The sequence below is a fragment of the Dreissena polymorpha genome, chromosome 7, assembly GCF_020536995.1.
Source record: "Dreissena polymorpha isolate Duluth1 chromosome 7, UMN_Dpol_1.0, whole genome shotgun sequence".
Lineage (NCBI taxonomy): Eukaryota > Metazoa > Mollusca > Bivalvia > Myida > Dreissenidae > Dreissena > Dreissena polymorpha.
Window position 1 is genome coordinate 54,106,835 of NC_068361.1, and position 24,194 is coordinate 54,131,028.

A 24,194-nucleotide genomic window follows, 5' to 3' on the forward strand; every position below is an offset into this window, starting at 1 on the left:
AGGTCAAAGGTCAAGGTCACGGTGACCCGAAATAGTAAAATGGTTTCCGGATGATAACTCAAGAATGCATACGCCTAGGATCATGAAACTTCATGGGTAGATTGATCAAGACTCGCAGATGACCCTATTGATTTTGAGGTCACTAGGTCAAAGGTCAAGGTCACGGTGACCCGAAATAGTAAAATGGTTTTCGGATGATAACTCAAGAACGCATATGCCTAGGATCATGAAACTTCATAAGTAGATTGATCATGACTCACAGATGACCCCTATTGATTTTGAGGTCACAAGGTCAAAGGTCAAGGTCACGGTGACCCGAAATAGTAAAATGATTTTCGGATGATAACTCAAGAACGCTTTTGCCTAGGATCATGACACTTCATAGGTACATTGATCGTGACTTGCAGATGACCCCTATTGATTTTCAGGTCACTAGGTCAAAGGTCAAGGTCACAGTGACAAAAAACGTATTCACACAATGGCTGCCACTACAACGGACAGCCCATATGGGGGGCATGCATGTTTTACAAACAGCCCTTGTTGAATTTCAATTAATAATTTGCTGATATCAATAAATATTATCTTTTTCAAAAAGCAATTAAATTATTGATATAAATAAATAAGTTCTTGACATCAAAACATCAAATTTTGATAAACCGGGCTATATGTGAAAAGTTCTAAGATTGCATACAACATTACCTACACATTATATACTAGTGTTACTCAATGTATAGAGAACAAGTGGGTTGCATATAGAAGCACCTAAATATTATTTTAATAATGGTTATAATTCACAACCAGTTATGAATGGATATGCTTAGTATTTCATGTCAAACCAAGTCTTCTGTTACATTCTAGGCCTACTATACAGGTCATAAGTGCTAGGATTGCCCTGGTGCTTGGGTCTCAGTAGTTGCTAATACATCATGATTTTGTAAATTATGTGCTTGTTCTTAATTGATTAAGAAAAAAGAGTATTGAATAGTTAATAATTGTATTACTCACAATTCAATCATAAATAACTTAGTTTTTTTTTCATATGTGATGGAGTATTCAAATGTAAAGTGACTAATATCTTGTTGATATAGACCATTTACTAGTTATGCCCCCCTTCAAAGAAGAGGGGGTATATTGCTTTGCTCATGTTGGTCTGTCGGTCGGTCTGTCGGTCTGTCGGTCGGTCCGTCCACCAGGTGGTTGACAGACGATAACTCAAGAACGCTTGGGCCTAGGATCATGAAACTTCATAGGTACATTGATCATGACTCGCAGATGACCCCTATTGATTTTGAGGTCACTAGGTCAAAGGTCACGGTGACCAGAAATAGTAAAATGAATTTTGAATGATAACTCAAGAACGCATACGCCAAGGATCATGAAACTTCATGGGTAGATTGATTTTGACTTGCAGATGACCCCTATTGATTTTGAGGTCACTAGGTCAAAGGTCAAGGTCACGGTGACCCGAAATAGTAAAATGGTTTCCGGATGATAACTCAAGAACGCATACGCCTAGGATCATGAAACTTCATGGGTAGATTGATCATGACTCGCAGATGACCCGTATTGATTTTGAGGTCACTAGGTCAAAGGTCAAGGTCATGGTGACCCGAAATAGTAAATTGGTTTTCGGATGATAACTCAAGAACGCATACGCCTAGGATCATGAAACTTCATAGGTAGATTGATCATGACTTGCTGATGACCCCTATTGATTTTGAGGTCACAAGGTCAAAGCTCAAGGTCAGGGGGGCCGAAATAGTAAAATGATTTTCGGATGATAACTCAAGAACGCTTTTGCCTAGGATCATGACACTTCATAGTTACATTGATCGTGACCCGCAGATGACCTTTATTGATTTTCAGGTCACTAGGTCAAAGGTCAAGGTCACAGTGACAAAAATCGTATTCACACAATGGCTGCCACTGCAACGGACAGCCCATATGGGGGGCATGCATGTTTTACAAACAGCCCTTGTTTCAACAGCATTGCTAGCAACTTTGTATACTGTTGATTAAGAACAACAGAAATGATAGCAACTAAGTATACTCCTGAGTAAGTTCAACAGAAATGATAGCAACTTGGTATCCTGTTTAAAAAGCATGCATGAACTACATACAGAGTTAAAAGGTCAGATGACTTTAATGAGGATGTTTCTTTAATGCTGACAATACCTGCAAAGTCTTGATGGAATTAATAAAGTTAACTGGCAATAACAGAGAAACCTATTTAATGATATGATCCATCCCATAGTTGTTAAATATGGAAAGATCGAGTTGACTTCCATTTGTATTAATTTCCAGTTGTGTATCTGAGAAGTGTTGTTTCAATTTAAGGTGCTAGCCTTTAACCAAGTTATGATGGTACTATAGTCTCTCTGATATATCACCCAGTATGAACAGACACAATAAATATTGGGACCTGCACAATAGCTTGCTCAAAGCTAACCTTAAGGTCCGCAACGTTTAACTATTTCAATTCAAGGATATAGACTTTGGATTAACAAAGGTTTGAATTGATAATTTCCTTTTGTCATTTTAAAATACTTATGGTCATGTGCAATGTAAATAACCCTTTTTTTTTTATTTTATTTGTATGATATTGACCGAAAATATATTTGATTTATTTTGCATTATTCTATTAGGAGTTTGCAGCTATTTATAATTTTTCAGGAATCATACTATTGATAGTTAAAAAGAAATTATTTTCCAACTGGTGAACTATTAAAATGGTATGTGCTGTTTTTATACAACATTTTTTTTATCTTAAATAATTTCATAATATTTTCTTTATAAGTATTTAGAATTCTTTGAAAAAAGATAATAGGGATTTAAAAAAAAAAATAGAGTACAATTCATTCTTAAACGGTCATAATGTTAAAAAAAAACACAACATATTCAGTCTTTTTGAAACTGTATAAAATTATTATTTCAGCTAATGAAGGCAAATAAACACCATAGAAATGCTGAATTGCACAAATTTGCAAACAAAAACATATAAACATGTCTAGTCCAACAAGTTTGATTAGTTTATTGGGTTTTTGATGTAATAATGTACAATCAAACAGTATGTTGACATAATTTATAATTAGTAATTTAATGTTTCCAAAATGCAAAGTGACCTGTCGTAAATTGAATATACTGATTTGATATAACCAAAGACATGTTGTGTATTTGTGTATACATGTAACCATTTTAGAATTTCTGAAGATGAAGCATGATTAATTATAAATATGGAGAATATAATACAATTATAATTGAAATTGATAAAAAACACTTGGGTGAAAAAGGGGAAAACAAAAGTCCATATGAGATAGATTGCGATGAGAAAACTTAATTCATGGGCAAAACAAACTATATATGAAACATGCAATTATTAGCAATAAGGAAATTTGTTTGAGTGTTTTTTCTTTGCTGATAATATCAAGTTTGCTTCATGTACTTCCTGAATCTTGGCTATAAAAGTGAAAGATTTTGATCTTTGCATTATCAACACTTATGATTCTAAATCTTTTATAATGAAGAGTTTTGTCTTATTCATAACAAGTCTTAAAAGTGTTTAATGCTCATTTTTATAAAGCAATGGGTTCCTGGTGTATGAAAGATAAAGAGTGCATGCAGGCCAAAGAGACCTTGAAATTGCCTGTTATTAAAAAAAAACATTTCTCCTATTGAAAGTTAGGTTTAGGTATTGGTTTGTATAATGAAACAAAATTTAGCATTCTATCGTTCACATTGAAATTGGCATACAAGGCACTAATAATTGTATGGTACATGTAAGATACTTGCTTAAATAACCATGAGTGTATAACCAATATAAGTAATTTGTCATTCATGTGTGTTTCTCCAAATGTTAATTAATGGTAAGAGCCTTTTACAGGCCAGACAAATGTTACACAAAGGACTTAAAGGTATTGATTACCATTCTCTCAATGTTAACATCTCAGTATATGATCTTTGTCTCCTGGTTTATTTCTTCTACCTCAACCTTTAGTTTCCTGGTGGAAGGGAATGTTGTCCAAATTTAAAGCTATGAACATGTCAACATTGTTGCCAAATTTAAAGCTATGAACATGTCAACATTTTAATGATTTGCAGAGAACTGACTTACAGAAGCTTCAATTCCATAAACTGATCATTAACTACAATTGAAAACGATTTTAGTTTCATTCACTATTAATTAATTATAACACTTGGTTCATAATTGGTTCATGAACAGTATAAATATGACCTGTTGTTTTCTTATTAACCAGGTTTTCCGAAGGAAAAAACTGGTTATTAGATTGGCGAATGCGGGCGGGCTGGCTGGCTGGCTGGCTGGCGGGCTGGCTGGCTGGCTGGCGGGCTGGCGGAACAAGCTTGTCCGGGCCATAACTTTGTCGTTCATTGTGAGATTTTAAAATCATTTGGCACATTTGTTAACCATCATTAGACGGTGTGTCGCGCGAAAAAATTACATCAATATCTCCAAGGTCAAGGTCACACTTTGAGTTCAAAGGTAAAAAATAGCCATAAATGAGCTTGTCTGGGCTATAACTATGTCATTCATTATGAGATTTTAAAATCATTTGGCACATTTGTTCACCATCATGGGACGGTGTGTCGCACGAAAGAATCACGTCAATATCTCCAATGTCAAGGTCGCCACGACTAAAAATGGATTTACTAAAAAAAGATTTATTTTAAAACAAACTTACAAAGGGGGTTAATTTTGTTTGTTCATTTCAAAAGTTCAGTTTGAGTTGTCTCCCTTTATCATATTTTTTTTCACAATGAAAACCTGGTTTTGTGACAATTTTGTCCCTTGTTGTCCATCATGCCTTTTTTATAAGTGAACATAATTTACCATTGTTGACCATGGTTGTTCAATGCCAAGTATGCTTCAATTTATTTTAAACTGACCTGAGGACATAAATGTTCTTTGTAATTTCAAGGCTTGGTTTTAGGCATGTAACATTGTATAGTGGTCGTCTACCACATTTGTTCAAATAATCATGCACCTGGGATCTAAATTGGCCCCACCATGGGGTTTGCTTATTTTCCTCATATGTATTTAGTGAACACTCAAAACATTGTGTCCTCTTTAACAGCTTGACCCAAACATTTATTTTGTATTTTGCATGTAACATCATATGGTGGTCCTCTACCAAGTCTGTTCAAATCATGCCCCTCAGTTAAAAATTAGCCCCACCCTGGGAGAAACTTAATTGTTTCCCTTAAATATGTTTGTATGAAATTTGAAGAAATCTTTACAGAGACATCAAGGCCTTAGCTGTTTGGCATATAGCATTTATGGCTGTTCTCTATGAAGATTTTTAAAATTATGGCCCTGGGGTCAACATTGGCCCCACCCTGGGGTCATTAATGTAATTGTGTGAACCTTTAATATAGTATTTCCTGTCAAAGGCAGATGGATATAGAATTGGACTTGTCCGTTGGTCCATCTGTCAAGATGTCCATATGTCTGTCACAAAACATTTTAGGGCCATATCTCAGAAACTTTATAAGATATCAACAAGAAACTTCATATGTGTATAGATATCAACGAGAAGAAGTGTCATGCTCAAGAACCATAACCCTACACTTTCTTTAATAAGAGTAATTGCCCTATGTTTGTTGTTTGTATGATGAATTATTTCAGGGCTATATCTCAGATAATATGCACGATTTCAACATGACACTTCATGGGTGTATTGATATCAATGAGGAGAAAAACTATGCTTAAGAACCATAACACTTCACTTTTTATGCCCCCGAATGGTGGCATATAGTTTTTTAACTGTTCGTCAGTGACAGTCTGTCCGTACGTCCGAAAACTTAAACATTGGTCATAACTTTTGCAATATTGAAGTTCGCAACTTGATATGTGGCATGCATGTGTTTCTCATGGAGCTGCACATTTTGAGTGGTGACAGGTAAAGGTCATCCTTCCAGGTCAAAGGTCAAAGATAGTCTGTCTGTCCAAAAACTTTAACACTGGTCCAAAACTTTTGCATTATTGAAGATTATAAGCAACTTGATATTTGGTATGCATGTGTAATCTTATGGAGCTGCACATTTTGAGTGGTGACAGGTCAAGGTCAAGGTCATCCTTCAAGGTCAAAGGTCAACTATATGGCTTCAAAGCGACACAGAAGGGGGCATTGTGTTTCTGACAAACACATCTCTTGTTTAAATAAGAGTAAGTTCCCTTTGTTGTTTTAACATGATGGAACTGTTCAGGGCTATATCTCAGATATGATACAACATTTCAAAATGAACCTTCATGGGTGTTTAGAAATCAATGGGAAGAATTGCCATGCACAAGAACCATAAACCTGCACTTTCTAAATTAAGAGCTATTGCCCTTTGTTGTTTTTGTATGATGGAACTTTTCAGGTTATATCTCAGATACGCTACAAGATTTCAACATGAAACTTCATGTGTGTGAAGATATCAATGAGGAGAATTGCAATTAATTAAACAAATTACCCTACACTTTATTATTGCCTAATAATTATTACCCTACACTTAATGACTATACTGTATATCAAGGAATTTGAACCGATCCATAAACAAAGTTTGTTTGGCAGGGGATATCAATTCAACAAATATTCTTGTTTCTCCATTTGATAACAAGTTTATTATAGACTTGATATAAAAATGACTTAAACTTATGGCAATTGAGTACAAATACCCTCCCTTGAGCCCACTTGTTTTACTTATCTGTACACAGTAACATCATAGTTTCTTTCCTTCTTAAATCACAATGCCCAGAGGTTAGTGGGTATTTTGTTTGAAGTCTTGACTAGGAGTGCGTTTCACTAACATAGCATATATTTACGCAACTTTATGTTTACGCACAGAATTTACGCCGAACATAAATTAATGTGTACGCCGTTTCACTAAAGTGTGCGCAAAATTTATGCTGCGTGTAAGTGTTGTTTTGCCTGTCAGGTGCGCGCGGACGCGTAAGAAAGTAATCGTCTGCAACAGTATCTACTGTAAAGCGAGATTATACTATTTTTTACATGTGTTAAATTGTAATATATTGATAAAATATGTTACAATGACATAAAATAGGCAAGAAAAATTATACATTGAAGACGAATTTCATAACATGCAGCAAAGACAAATAAGCGCCCCGAGCCGATTGTGACGAATGTATTTCGTACATATTTTCCTACAATAACCGAAGCATTCGTCTTTTTAGTTAGTGTTTGTGTGTCGTATGAATAGGTATTGTTGCAGAAATTTAAAATAAACCGTTAAACTAAATTTAGATTCACATCGTACATGCATGATTTACATGCTGGCGAATTCGACTGTACAGCCTTTTTCGATTTCAGAATTAAATATCTGGTTTATTTAGCATTTTTAGACATATGTTCTTCTTAACTTTTATTTTAATTTATATAAAAATATATGTTTAATAAGTTTTTTACACATTTTATATTAATTCATAAATATTTGACAAGATTGTATATATGCGCTGTAAACAATCGTTACAATGGACGTGAAAACAAAGAAAAAGAAAACAAATTGGTCAAAAAACGAGTTTGAAACGCTCGTTTCCAGTATGAAAACAAGTTTGACGTGCTCAAGGTGATCTGTCTGTTTCCCTCACTGGTTCGGACAAAGAAAAGCTTGGGAAAGCGTTATGGAACGGGCGCGTTAGTGGTTCGACATGCAAAGCCCCAGATTAATCATATCAACACAAAAATTCAAGAAACAAAAGAAAATTCAGACAACTAGAAATGGTGCGGCAGAGGCCAACGGGTATCCCCACGTCGCATATTTGACCCAGGGGCGCCCCAAGGTTGGTAATGGGGCCATGCATAGTTGAGATTGACCGTTTTGTCATAAGAGAAGTTCAGTATCAATTAGAAGTGAATCGGTGTAGAAATAAAGAAGTTATAGTAAAAGGCAATTTTGGGTGGGTGTGGTCTATGTGGGCGGGGCGCCCCAGGGTTGGTAATGGGGCCATGCATAGTTGAGATTGACCGTATTGTCATAAGAGAGGTTCAGTATCAATTTGAAGTAAATCCGTGTAGAAATGAAGAAGTAAATGTAAAATAACATAAAAGAATGAGTGAAAATCTCTGACCTGGCCCCACCCCAACCACCATAACTTTTGACCCAGGGGTCAGATCAAAATTCCAAATAGTGCAGGGTCGCACATATGCTCATAGCTACAATGTTTGTAAGTTTCAAGGTTCTAGTGCTAATAGTGTAGGAGGAGATAGTGGCCAGGACGGATGGACGGACAGACAGAGATTAATACAATATCCCCACTTTTTCTCCGAAAAACATGGGGATAATAATTTAGATATAAACTTTTTAGTAACTGATGATCGATCAATTTTCCTGAAGCCCCTTTTTGAAATTAAACTGATACAATTTAAGCATGTAGTGTCATTGCTAAATTTAAGTTACAGTGTTAAATCTGAAAACATGTATTTATTCTTTATCGTTTGTTTTTTTTCATTGTTGGAGCTTATAACTGGTGCTGGTTGTAAAAGTATAACATGTGATGAATTTTTGCTAGACTGAAATTGCATTTTTTAGTGAACATATATTTGCAACTCAAAAATCTGGGTATCAATACAATTCTGTATACTGCAGTTTTGAAACATCATCATGAATGCAAGCAATCACGTTTGATCATAAAAGGGATATAAAATACTTGCGTAAAATAAATTAAATGTATCGATTTATGGTATCATAAAATGGCTAGATTTGTATTGATCATTATCACTTTAAAAAGTTTTCAATATTCATGCACATGCACAGACATTCAATTTACAAAATATTCAGGTCCTGGATGAACGTTTTTTTTTATTTGAATGTTCAATTTTATTAATATTTTCATTCAATGTAAACGAAACAAAAATTCATTCAATGTAAATAAATTAAAAACTATATTTGAAGATTGTAATGTATTGCAATTTTTTAGGGCTTTGTTTTATAACTGATTCAATGCACCTCTAACACTAAATTTCGATCGCTGATTATCGCATCCACACCACTTATAATTATAATAAAATATTTATATGTTTTATAATTTTTGAAATATCATTTATTAAAGTCTTACTTTAAGAAAGAGAATGGGTATTTATAGTTTTGTTTTGTGAAACTGTCCGTATTTAGTCTACCGACGACCTTTACTCTGATAATAAGATCTGACGATCAATGCACGGGTATTGCCCTGCGATCGCCCGACATCGGATTAATTGAACGTGTATCGGCAAAAGTAAAGGTATTTCCCAGAGGCATATACATCGGCCTGCGACCGTCTGATTGCCAGAGGGCCTTCGCACGATCCCAGACGGACGCCTGACGATGCTCGTTATGATACACATATAATGAATCCAATGTCAGGCGCACGCAGGGCGATAACCGTTCGTTGATCGTCCGATCTTTTTTTTATCTCAACTCGATTCTTTCCGGGCCCTATGTCAGGTAAAACAAACTGTGATATAAAAAATTAATCCGGACGCGGCCCGATGCTACAAAATGACCCGATGTGCATGCGATCATCGGCCGGCGCCAGCCCGATGAGCGGAAAAAAACGTCGGCTGCTGATCGGACAGTGATCGGTGTCTATTTGTGACTGAGGTTTTAAACTTTGTCACCCATCGAACGGCGGACGGCTCCGACGTGTCCAGTCTTCACGATGCCTGGAGATCGGACACATCGGCCAGCGACCAGATTATTTTTGACTGAGGCATTAGATAACTTAAAAAGGGGTCGATTTGTGCTCGGAATATTCGAGGACGTATCTCGCGTACTGCTTACGCTTCAGCAACGGCAGCCACGACAGATTGGCGTTACGCCAATTTTTCTGATTTACGCTAAGTACATATGTGGCGTAAATTTACCACAGAATTTACGCACTGCGTTAATTTACGCTGTTTAGTGAAACGCGTTTTTGAGAACAAGATTTGCGTACGCAAATATTTACGGAAATTATTTGCGTATGAAGCTTAGTGAAACGCACTCTAGGTGTCCAGAATTGGCCCCACTGGCTAAGGTAACTTGGTTTCCTCATTCAACATGCTACCTATTGGAATTTTTTTCCCAAGATCACTTAATTGTATCAAAATGTGAATTTAGATAAGGAGAATTAGGGCCCTGTTTGTATAGTACCCGGTTAACATAATACATGACCACAGGAGGTTAGGCAGTTTTCTTTATATGGCTAAAGTCATATCTTGTGAATACTCTAGAATTCATATTTTTGCCCAATCATTATAAAGCTTGTTCAGAACATTTGTTCTAATGATATCTTGGTTGAGTTTTTAAATGGTTATGGAAAAGTCAAAGAAGCTTTGTAAAACAGTTTAATTCCATTGGGTCTCAGCTGATCCCTTGTTTTTAGGTTGGTGAAGTTTGATAAAAAAAAGATGTCCTTGATTATTAAAGTAGTATCATCCCTTATTTCTCCCCAACGGCCAAACTGGTCAAGGGATTGATGATGATGAGGAGAAGGAGGAGGAGGAGCAGGAGGAGGAGGAGGAGGAGGATGATTGTTGAAATGTTAACCAGTATTGAATTTTTTTGTCCAAACACCAGACCATGGAAATCTATCTTTCAGCCTTGCACTTGTTTTAAATTAAATACCCAGCTCATTGATTTAATAAACATGTTCATGAATTTTTAATCAACTGCTCTTTTATGTTACTAAAACACTGTTATAAAACTTGAACTGTTTATTGCACTTGATAATTGGAATAAAAAAAAATTGGTAAACAAATTGGATAGTTAAAAAGGAGTTTTAAATGTTCATGAAAGGGATGCACACATGTGTTAAAGTAAAATTAGAATCATATTATTGATAAATCTTGTGATGGAACAATCTCAATCCAAAGTTCATAAATTAAATATCTTATTCTCAACAGCACTTAGCAGTTTTATCTTTTAATTTTCTGAGACAGTTCAGGTGTTAAACTGGGATAAAAACAACTTTTTAAATAGTACCTTAATTTCAGGTGGTAAATGAAGCATGATATAATTCATATAATAGCCCACTCTCCCGCTGTCAAACAACCTAATAAGTCAACCAATCAGGTACAAACAAAGAGTTGGAATAAAAGAATAGGTGTTTTATGTAAGACAGAAAAAAAATTTTGAGGGCAAAGCATTCACTAATTTTAAGACCAGTAAAGAGAGCAGATATCAACCATTTGTGCCAGTGGTGTGCACAGATATGCCTCTTTGCTTGCATGATAATGACAATTCCATTGAATCTATATAATAATAACAATTATGTATGTATGATATAATTATAATAACTTGATACTTGTAAGAAATATTGGCATGATTTTTAACAAACAAATTAAGCAAGCAATACCCAATAAACCTTTTTGTCAATGTAATCTATTCTGTAAGACACATTTTCAACAGTTTGATCAAGTAACCGAAACCAATTTATGTCATAACCAACCTTTCCATAATAAGTTGCATACCCGTAGCCAGGGGGGCTGCGTTGGGTGCGTTCGCACCCAATCTTTTTGGACGAGTAAAAAAAATGTACTATAAGTTGTAACCAACTTTTTTTGACGCGAAAACGGTTATTTATTTTTTCCAGGAACCCAGCGAGTCTTCGTATTTAAGCGTTAAAATAATGTTGTCAATATGCAACTGACAGGTTACCATATTATTAATTTCTCGATTAAGTCATTCCCAAGATAGCGCGTGATTTTGATTTACAACTTTTTTACCGTAGAATTGTTGAAATCAACAGAAGTTTTGATAGCAAAATTTGAGAAGGGCTAGGAAGCCGGTCCCCACAAAATGGATTTGGATTCTTTGCTATAAATGGATATTTGTTTTCTGTGTAATTCATAATTATTAACCTGGCACTCTAATCCGTATAAAATCGATACTTTAGTATCATTTGATACTAAATGATTGTTTTGTAACTTTTGTCATCGTTATTAATGTCTGTTAAAGCCATAACTTTAATAGATATCATAACAAAATGATGAAGCCACGACTTATAACAATTACACATTGTGCACAGCATTTTCGACAAACTGCGCTGTCTTTTTGATATATCCCCGTACAACCATTTTCGGATCCCCTAAATGGGTTTTCAGCAACAAAAATATCAGCTATGCTCAAGACAGGCTAATTTTGTTGTTGGATGACAAGAAAACAAATCATTTCTACAAAGCAATGTAGCTTTTTTTTTGTAGTTTACTAACACTTAATGGCATCTGTTCTGCTCCACATACATAACTTTCCACAATGTTTTAATCATGTCAAACTTGACACTTGGAATGCCCTACTCTCAAACAGTTGTTATAATGAATTTAAAACGTTATAACATATGATAAGGTGGACGTTAACGTTTAATGTTCATCAACTGTGACGGATCTTGAGCATATAATGGGCAAATAAGTACATCTGTTTGCTTCGAAGTCCTGGTATACATTGTTAAGGACTTTGAGACCATAGGACCAGTAGTTTGTGACTAAAGAGTCTTAATGAAGCCTAAAGTGTTATATTTTTCTGAAATTCGTTTAGAAAAAGATAACTTATTTCTTAAAAATAGTTTTAAAAAAATAAATAAAATAACCAGTCATACCATTTTGATCTCTTTTTAGTATTGATGCAGATTAGAGAAGACCCAGTTTTGTTAATCAGTGTTTGTTGTACAATACACTATAATCACCTTTAGAGCAATGCTAACCCTCTGGTACTATCCATAGTAGCAGACAAACAATTGTTTTGAAAATAAGTCAAATATTTCCATCTAATTTGCTCGATTTATGAATGGTATAATATGTTGGAATGGTGAAACACACCAATTTTATCAAGATTCGGATCCAAGATTCAAATAAATAATGATATTTTATACCGTTCTTATTGTTTGATTTAACATTCTATAAATTTGTTGTTGCATATGTAAACAAAGTGTGTGCGCGCATACTAGTGTCGGGTTAAACACCGTATAAAATGATGTATATCCGTGACTGATCAAACAAGGTGGTTATTGAAAAACGTGGTGGGGAATACATGTATGTTATATCATATTCATGTCGATCAGTCATTGAGTATGGTCAATGAAAGTGAAATTTCATATAAAAATGCTCTATAACTTCAGTCTCTAAATACAGTTAAAAAGTGACCAGAATGCAGTAGTTTACGTTTCATTTTCAAAATTTTCTAGGGGGAGGACCTCCAAAGCCCCCGATTGCAGAAGAGGGACATCCCTTCCCGCACATACCCCCTTCGCCACTTCGTTGCTCAATAACAATCGTCGATGGCCAAAATTCGCACCCCCCTTTTCAAAACCCTGGCTACAGGCCTGAGTTGTATAAACCAACAGTATAAGAATTGCATGTAGGGTGGCATATAGCAGTTGAACTGTCCGTCAGTCTGTCAGCAAGTCAGTCAGTCCGTCCGTCCGTCCGAAAACATTAACATTGCCCATAACTTTTGCAATATTGAAAATAGCAACTTGATATTTGGCATGCATGTGTATCTCATGGAGCTGCACATTTGAGTGGTGACAGGTCAAGGTGATCCTTCAAGGTCTAAGGTCAAATATATGGTTTCAAAGCGGCCAGTAGTGGGCATTGTGTTTCTGACAAACACATCTCTTGTTTGAGATGCATTAATAAATGAGCCAATGCAACTTCCAAGGTTGCGCTCAGGCCTTGATGTTATGAAATTTCATGCATAATTTTACAGGGTGATTAGGTTGTTGTTGTTTTTTCAACATATTTCGCATTTTTTTTAAATCAGGAGATGTAGAGAGAATCATGGAAGATAAATTCATCAAAAAATGTACAGAAACATACATTCTCAACCTATTTAAAAACATGAGAACCTAATGCTAAGTTGTGGTATGGTGGAGTTTTAAAAAGCACATCGATGAGTATTTCCTGTGTTACTAGAAAATTTCCACCCAATTAACTCGCTAACGGCATCAAACAATTGCGTACAACATTTATTAGATGCTGCATGCACAAAAACATTGGCTTGTTGCCGATGTAGTAGATAATTATGCATTATTCTAAAAGAGATGGTGCCAATGCTTAGGAGTTGGCACTAATTAAAGGAGGTCGCGCAAATGCAGGGTGTATCAATTAACAGTCGTATCGCAATAACATTATCACATGATGTACATTTGATAGATTATGTTATTTGTTATATTTAATTTATTTTGCAATGTACATATGAAGGCCTAAATCTTCACAGAACATAAACACATTCTACAATAAATAAAATGTAGTTTTTAAAAATTATATAAGTGATTAAATCAATTAAGCAGTCAACAACATGAATAAAACATATTGTACGATTACCAAACATTTGTAATACTAAATAAAACCAATAACTTAATGTTCAACATTATCAAAATAATTTATTGACAGCAATATTTGTATACAATATGATAATTCACGAAATAAATATAAATTAATACTTCTTCTTAAGACGATGATTTGTGTCCCTTAATCCAAATGCTTTATTTACTTAAAGGTCAATGTCAACAAATCTTAATTAGGCTCATATATGTTGTTTTTCCCACTATCAACTAAAAAAAATGAAGATAGCTGGTCTTTTTCCAATAACTTTTTTGTATAATACATGTTAAATGTTCTTATCTTACAAAGACAAGCGTTTAAATCCATCAAGACATTATTAGAAAACTACTTTTTCTAACTTAAAATGCATGCAACTCAAATGTGCTGAAGTAGTAAACTCACAAAAAAATATGTAAGTCCTGAAAACATAATAATAACCATTACATAAAATATTCCACTTTGAAATAGCTTTGAATGTGCATTGGCGCCACCTCCTAATCTGAGCACCAATACTTGGCATTGACTGCATCTCTTTTTGAAAAATGCAAATTTATCTATTAGATTGGCTAGAAACCAATGTTCTTGTGCACGCATTAACTTGTACAGGTTCAAAGCAATCGTTTTATGTAATGAACTATTTAAATGGCTGGGAATAAGCTCGTCACACAGGCAAAAGACATCAATTTGCTTTTACGAAATTCTTCCATGCCACAACTTATAAAGGTCCTCACTTTCCAAATGGGTTGAGATTATATATCTGTGGTTGATTAATAATCGCCAAATCGCACTACATTTGCCGATTTAAAAAAAAACTAAATATGTTGAAAAAAACATATAAAACCTAATCACCCTGTAAAAGTATCCCTTAAATATCAAACATCTGGGCCTGAGCGCCACCTCGAAAGTAGCATCATGGCTCATTTGATAATGCATCTCAAAAAAGAGGTGGTGTGCGTGATTAACGGCCATGTAAATATGCTTTAATGTATCTGGAATAATACATGCTTTTATTTAAAATGATTAAAAAATGTTTTTGTCTTCTAAATTGTGTAAAGCCCCGTGAATGATATCATGTGTGTGCCTGTTCTTGACTTGATATATTGCATTTCTAGCATGGGATATAGCCATGTTTACAGCTTTTGTGTTTTGATTCATATATATTTATTTGTATTTGTTCATAGAATGTCCATAATAATAGTGCTTAGTATAAAATAAGACATAACATTGACAACTTCAGAATGTGTTGTACAGACCTCAGCTATTTGCTACATTTCATTTTAGGGACCTCGCGTTTTGGTCATTAATGACAAAGTTCAAAAATTAGTTTCAGATTTGCACATTTGTGTTGTAGTTATGATATTTACGAGGAAACAGTAATACTGAACATTTAATGTGCTCTAAAATATCCAATAGGTATATGAATCTTTTGACCATTTAAATACATGAAAATTATAAAGCTTTACAAATGCAAAATGATTGAATAATTTGGAGAGCTCTGTTGTTTTTGTTTTATTTTGTGAGACAACTGTAGGGATCGCTTATACAACGTATAAAATACACTTCTATCTGAGTGTATGCGATTGGTTGTCCAATTGGTTAAAGTGTTAGCCTTTTACTCCAAGGGTGAGTGCAGGTTTGAGCCCTGTTAAGGACTACTTTTTTTATTGCTTTTATTTTATTAATTTTTTGTACTGGAGATTTTTAGGTCCAACGTTTTCATTAAAAAATTTAAAGTTAAATTTAAAGTATTTAATGACAAACTTCAATACATGCCAAAGTCTGTGAAAACTTAGGTCCCTTTAAAATTATGTTAACATTTACTATAATTATTTTAATTATAATAATATTTTACAAATGCATTGTAAAAATTTAAAATCTCTTGCTGTACCCAAATAAAATGACCATACTGCAATTATCTAAACTGATCATACACATATAAAATATTAGTTTTAAATGGAATATAGTTCAAATATTGGATTAAGGTTTGGGGGAATTCATACATTAATATCACTGCATTTCATTTACGCTGATAGTTATTATGAAATCAAAATTTCAGGTTTGCTTACAAAAAGTGGTTATGAAATTTAAAGGAATTTCCCTTTAAAATTACACAATACTTTTCATGCAGAATGATCATGTTTCAGTATAAACATTTGTACATGTATAACATTTTATATAATTGTATAACCAACTATTATGGGAATTCGGAATGAAACGTAAATCTTTGAATAAACGGTATTGAATTTCAAGAATGCTTTGTATGCCATGTTGCACGCTGCAATAATTAATATTGACAACTGAATAGAAGAATAGACACCTGCATACATTAGTGCATAATAAAAATGGGTTTTATGACGAAACTGTATGCTTGTATGCATAAAGAAAGACACCTAAAATGATTTTGTATTATGCATGCATAAATTAAGTTAAAAAATTATCACAAACAGCATAATTTTGATGAAAAAATCTTGGAAAAGAGTTAATTAGATGGGAAGGTATAATATCCATCTCTGCATGTAATGGCCATGGCCTTAAAGCACTGCATAGACATTAATTCATTGAGCTGTAAATTGTACAATTTGGTTGGATAGAAAACCATTTGATCATCTTTATAAAAAAATTAATTAAGAGCTGATTCAAAGTGCAACATTAAAATAATGATATTGATCTAGAAAAATTGTTTATACAAAACCTATACAAACAAGGGCTGTTTGTAAAACATGCATGCCCCCCATATGGGCTCTAAGTTGTAGTGACAGCCATTTTGTAAATATGTTTTTTGTCACTGTGACCTTGACCTTTGACCTAGTGACCTGAAAATCAATAGGGGTCATCTGCGAGTCATGATCAATGTACCTATGAAGTTTCATGATCCTAGCTATAAGCTTTCCTGAGTTATCATCAGGAAACCATTTACTATTTCGGGTCACTGTGACCTTGACCTTTGACCTAGTGACCTGAAAATCAATAGGGGTCATCTGCCAGTCATGATCAATGTACCTATCATGTTTTATGATCCTAGGCATAAGGGTTCTTGAATTATCATCCGGAAACCATTTTACTATTTCGGGTCACCGTGACCTTGACCTTTGACCTAGTGACCTGAAAATCAATAGGGGTCATCTGCTAGTCATGATCAATCTACCTATGAAGTTTCATGATCCTAGGCATAAGCGTTCTTGAATTATCATCCGGAAACCATTTTACTATTTCAGGTCAGAGTGACCTTGACCTTTGACCTAGTGACCTCAAAATCAATAGGGGTCATCTGTGAGTCAAGATCAATGTACCTATAAAGCTTCATGATCCTAGGCCTAAGCGTTCTTGAGTTATCGTCTGACAACCACCTGGTGGACGGACCGACCGACAGACCGACCGACAGACCGACCGACAGACCGACAGACAGACCGACATGAGCAAAGCAATATACCCCCTCTTCTTCGAAGGGGGGCATAATAATAATCATTTTACAAATGTATACGCAGATATGATGAACCATTAACAACAAATTTCTGAAATAACGACATGTAATATTCATACTGCGATACAGTTACTGCTCCATCTGCAACCGCTATATACATGTATACAGGTACACCAATAAAGTTTGTAACTCTCTCTTTTCCGATCACCAACAGGACATGGCTAAATGTTGGATTTAAGGGAGTGCCAGTTACTGATCAGGGCTCAACGAAAAAATAAATGCAGATTTATAGAGACATGGTATACAAGTTTATTAATAATGACAGTACTCACATAGAATTTAATATGTAATCACAAATGTAAAACAGTAAATTCAAAGTTTGAATTAACATTTTTCATTAAAAACAGTCAATCCAAATAATTTAAGCACATCGCAGACTAATGATTTTTTTTTTTGTTACATGGAGTTAAAAAAAAAGTAATCAAACATTTATTTGAAGGTCCTACTCATAATCAAACATTTATTTGAAGGTCCTACTCATATTTCTTTGATCAACTTAAATGTGACCACTATAAAAATTATATTCTTAATACTTTATAATTAAACTATAATAAAAACTCAAAGTTATAGCATAACTATATTTAATTATTTCAATTAAATGATGTTTCTTTTATTTAAATGAGCAGATTTATTATCATTTTTGTCCCAATACATATGAATATACAATTACATTTCACCATTGCCTGAACATGCTTATCTGCAGCATACTATGGTGTTAAACTGTCACCCCAAATTATTAGATGAAGTGTGCAAAGAGCGTCCAGTATAAACATAAAATTTACAGTTTAAAATTTACCCACATAACCATAAAGCAATTCACTTTAATGATTAGAGATTTAACCTTATACAGTCAATCTTGTGGATGCGACCACTTGTATTAAGCGACCTTTGTCTTATGCAACCATTTTGAAATTCCACGGAGCTTTTTCGCTATATAATGATATTGTATTAAGCGACCGCTGATTTTTGTGTATTTTGATGTCCGAATCTTGAATTAAGCGACCACTAGGAGGTAAAAGTGGTTAATCTATTGATCTTTCAGGGACAAATCCGTGTTAATTGTTTATCTAAGCCGATAAGACGTACTGTTACACCTCTGCTTTGTTTTCACACCAACCATTATGATTATGCTTTGTCTCGTTGACCGGTTCTGACTGGTATTGTTGTAAACTGCGTATCAATTTATTGAGTTGAATAATAGAGGAACGTATTGCGCACAGTCTTCAACGTTAAGAGACAACGCCGATTTTTCTCGAGTATAGATAACAGGTGCAGAAACAATGCACTGTACGCGACAAACATTTCCTGAGAAGTGCGGAAAATAAACTATTAATCGGCAACATCTGTCGAAATCTGTACATTACCAATTTGTAATTATGCTAATTAGTAGATATTTGTTAGCCAATCACATTGTTATTTACTTAATAAATTTACAATCAGGTCTGTTTGTTTGTTTTCAATTGACGTGTTTTATTTTTTTCAGCTCATTATGTATCAAAATCGAGTCAGATATTCTTAAGCGTACATGCAGAAATTAAAATGTCAAAACGAAAAGTGTTAACGTTGAATGAGAAAATTCGGGTTTTGGAATTGTCAAAGAGTAAACGTGCACGTAAAATCGCAGATGAGTTTGGAGTCAGTAAAACTCAAATTCAGAACATTCTTAAGCGTAAAGCTTGAAGACGTGGAAAAATAATGTGTCAGTTGAAAAAAATGCGAAAAATATTTCCTTGTCTATGCAAATAAATATGTACACACATTTCATTTATAATAAATGATAATTTATAATAAGTGAAAAAATAAAAAACATTATAAGTTAAATATTGTTTATGTATTGTGTTTATATTCATTTTATTATTAAAATTAAAATCATTGTTGACAAAAGAGATTATCCTTCATATAGATTAAAACTGAGGGTAAGCATTCTTCCAGAATGGCCTTTTTTATCTAAAGACCATTTTATTAAGAGACCACTTTTGATTACTCCCTTGAGTGGTCTCTTAATACAAGATTGACTGTATTCATCACAAGAATGAGCAGATGTTTAACCCAGCTTTTTACCTTAAATGACCTTTCTCATCAGCCTATTAAATGGAAGCGAAATTTCCTGCCACTAGACCTGAATGAATACATCAGAATTTTTTAACTTGCTGATTTGAGAGAAATCCCCCAGAACGTTGGCAATATTACTGTGTCTTTGTACAGCCTATAGGATGCCTTTGATAATTTACTTCACAATAAACTCTTCGCGTGTCTCATGAATAAGGACATCAATGGAAAATTCCTCATTGCTTTGAGATCTATGTACTCTAATATGAGGGCATCTGTGAAAACTAATGGTGGTTTAACAGCGAGCTTTCCATGTCTTAAAGGTACCCGTCAAGGTGATATAAGCAGCCCGTTGTTGTTCATTCTCTTTATTGATGACCTTAATACACTTCTCAGGAACACATGTACAAACGGCATATTTGTAACTAAAGACATCCCTGAAATATTAACTCTTATGTACGCAGATGACGTTGCTAATCCTGCCGATACAGTTATCAATTTACAACGACAAATTAATGTGATAAAGACATTTTGTGAAAATTCTGGGATGGCTCTGAATATTGGCAAAACTGAAATTGTTGTCTTCAGAAATGGTGGACCAGTTAAATGCATAGAACAGTGGAATTATGGAACAAGCCCTATTAATATAGCCTCATTTTACAAATATATGGGTCTAATTTTTACTCCTAAATTGTCATGGTCCCGATCGCAAAGAAAACTTGCATGTCAAGCAACAAAGTCTATAGTCTGTATTAGAAATTATCAAAAACAATATGGATATTTTCATTTTCATGAGTGTTTTAAATTGTTTGATTCTATGGTTAAACCTATTCTACTCTATGGTTCAGAGATATGGGGTTTTAAATTTTCGCCTATAATTGAACGTGTTCAAACGCACTATTGTAAATTGTTTCTTGGTGTTTCACGCTCGACAAACACAGATATGGTCTTAGGTGAATGTGGCAGATTACCTCTTTATGTTGATTATGTAAGTCGTTTTATCAAATACTGGTGTAGAATACTCCAAATGAGTTCAAATAGGTATCCTAAACAAACCTATATTATGTTATATGATCTTGACTCAGTAGGTAGGCATACATGGGCATCAGAAGTAAGAATAATCCTTTGTAAGTACGGTTTTGGACTTGTTTGGCTTTCTCAAGACATCGGAGACATTGATAGTTTTATACATTGTTTTAGGCTTAGAGTATCAGATTGCCTTAAACAAGACTGGAGAAATCATATTGACTCTTCTCCTAGATGTGATCACTATAAACATTTTAAATCTTTATTAGAGACTGAAAAATATGTATTAATGGACTTGCCTTTTTCTCTTCGGAATAGCTATGCCAAGTTTCGATGTTCTAGTCACAAATTTGCAATTGAAACAGGAAGACACTTTGGTATATCAAGAGCTGAGCGGTTTTGTACATACTGTTTAAACCACAATATCGCTGTTGTTGAGGATGAGCACCATGTTTTATTTGACTGTAAAAAGTACTCAGATATACGCTCATTCTATTTGCCTAATATACAACCTAATCATTTTACAGTTGGTAGATTTTACAATTTACTAAACTCTGGAAGAAATTATGAAATTTTAGCTGTTTGTAAGCTGATAAATAATATAATGAGAAGATAGTATTAATATACTGAAGATAAGTAATACTTATGATCAAGTACACCCTTCGTAGTATGTCAACTTTGTAACCACTTTGTTTGCATTTGAACCATTGTTTAGTTATATATAAAACTGTTTATTTTTTATTTTTTGTTCCGACTCTGTCAGATAACAATTATTAATGTATGTACATATATGCTTATATTCAAGTCAGTATATATGCATTTTGTTATGGGCCGGTGGCCTTGAATCAAAGACAGAATAAACTTAAACTTAAACTTAAACTTTTCAGAGTAGAGACATCCAGACTTGTATCTGCATGTAAATACTACACATAGACACTTTTACAGTAACACATAAAATTCAATCTTGCAGAATTTTGGGGTCAGTTCTTGATGGTCAGTAAATGGCCAGGGAAAGACAGAAAGGACTAATTAATAAACACCTTATGTGGGTAACTCAGTATCAAAATACCAAAGATCACGAATTTTTGGGAAAGAAATGGATTGTGCGAAAAACGTACTGAAATAGAAGAGTGTTTTGATAAGACAAAAAGCATTTATATATCATTGTGTCAGCTTGTCTGCAAATTGTTCCTGTCAGCCAGAATAGGCTACCTATATTTGCCAGTGTGCAATTAATCATACAGTCTGACATATATTTTATATCAAAAAGTATCATGGTAAGAAGCTCCATTTACATGATACAATGAGATTTTTAAAGACTCGCGTCATGCTTAAATAGGTCAAATGCAGCCAGAATTCCTCAGGCTGAGCATTTGCTCTGGCAAGGCTTGAGCAATGCAGGCCCCCTAAGCCATAAGACACATTTTCATATTCGGCACTAAAAGTGTGATAATGTGGAAATCCTTAAATGCGGATAAGGCTACCGATATTTACCAATGTGCTATTAATAATTTTGAAAGACCTGCATCATGCAAAAATGGGTCTTACAACATATGTGCACAGACTTCCTCAGGCTGCGCTTGACCTACACTGGATGCCTTCTCCATAAAACACATTTTCACATGACGCGGAACTAGAAATGTGACTTGAATGTGTGGAAAAAAAACAGCATCTTACTCAAATGTTAACGTATATTACTATGGCAAAAAATTAATTTCATAATAAGCAATGTGAGGAAACATATGGAAAAAAAAAAACGACAATTAAACCTTTTTTTTTCAATTTAATTATTTACAAATGTTAAGTTCCCTCCTTTATTTTAAAATTATGTTATACACCCAATATCTTTTTAAAATATATATCTTGTTATGGAATATACAAGGTTCAATGCTGCTAGGACTTGAGTTACTCAAGCATTTGTTGATTGCAGGGGAGCAAAATGCCAGACAAGAAGTTTGTAGATGAGATGGTTAAGGCCCACAATGAGTACAGAGCAACTCACCAGGTACGTATCCAGAACCAGTACAGAGCAACTCACCAGGTAGGTATCCACAATGAGTACAGAGCAACTCACAAGGTAGCTATCCACAATTAGTACAGAGCAACTCACCAGGTAAGTATCACAATTAGTACAGAGCAACTCACCAGGTAGATATCCACAATTAGTACAGAGCAACTCACCAAGAAGGTATCACAATTAGTACAGAGCAACTCACCAGGTAGGTATCACAATTAGTACAGAGCAACTCACCAAGTAGATATCCACAATGAGTACAGAGCAACTCACCAGGTAGGTATCACAATTAGTACAGATCAACTCACCAGGTAGGTATCCATAATCAGTACAGAGAAACTCATTAGGTAGGTATCACAATTAGTAAAGAGCAACTCACCAGGTACGTATCCACAATGAGTACAGAGCAACTCACCAGGTAGGTATCACAATTAGTACAGAGCAACTCACCAGGTAGATATCCACAATGAGTACAGAGCAACTCACCAGGTAGGTATCACAATGAGTACAGAGAACCTCACTAGGTAAGTATCACAATGAGTACAGAGCAACTCACCAGGTAGGTATCCACAATAAGTACAGAGCAACTCACCAGATAAATATCCACAATTAGTACAGAGCAACTCACCAGGTTGGTATCCACAATGAGTACAGAGCAACTCACCAGGTAGGTATCCACAATGAGTACAGAGTAACTCACCAGGTAGATATCCACAATGAGTACAGAGCAACTTACCAGGTAGGTATCCACAATGAGTACAGAGCAACTCACCAGGTAGATATCCACAATGAGTACAGAGCAACTCACCAGGTTGGTATCCACAATGAGTACAGAGCAACTCACCAGGTAGATATCCACAATGAGTACAGAGCAACTCACCAGGTAGATATCCACAATGAGTACAGAGCAACTCACCAGGTAGGTACCCATAATGAGTACAGAGCAACTCACCAGGTAGATATCCACAATGAGTACAGAGCAACTCACCAGGTAGGTATCCACAATGAGTACAGAGCAACTCACCAGGTAGGTATCACAATTAGTACAGAGAAACTCACCAGGTAGATATTCACAATGAGTACAGAGCAACTCACCAGGTAGGTATCCACAACAAGTACAGAGCAACTCACCAGGTAGGTATCCACAATTAGTACAGTGCAACTCACCAGGTAGGTATCCACAATGAGTACAGAGCAACACACCAGGTATGTATCCAGATCCACATAAAGCCATCTTTTTACCTGACACATGAGAAAGTAAGGCATGTGAAATTCAAAAGATTAATATATGTTCTTGCATCAGCAGTGAAACTATATTTGAAAATAT

At 34.7% G+C, this 24,194-nt stretch overlaps 1 protein-coding gene across 3 annotated transcripts in view; it reads left to right on the forward strand.

Moving 5' to 3' along the window:
- LOC127838325 (uncharacterized) overlaps positions 1 to 24,194 on the forward strand; it is a 74,577-nt gene that overhangs the window by 32,202 nt on the left and 18,181 nt on the right. For 2 of the 3 annotated variants that reach the window (XM_052366020.1, XM_052366021.1), the window contains exon 3: positions 22,784 to 22,858. In XM_052366020.1, the coding sequence (XP_052221980.1) occupies positions 22,784 to 22,858 (75 nt within the window). Of the gene's footprint in view, positions 1 to 2,174; positions 2,510 to 22,783; positions 22,859 to 24,194 lie in introns of those variants that run through there. The other variant, XM_052366022.1, reaches the window with a different exon arrangement.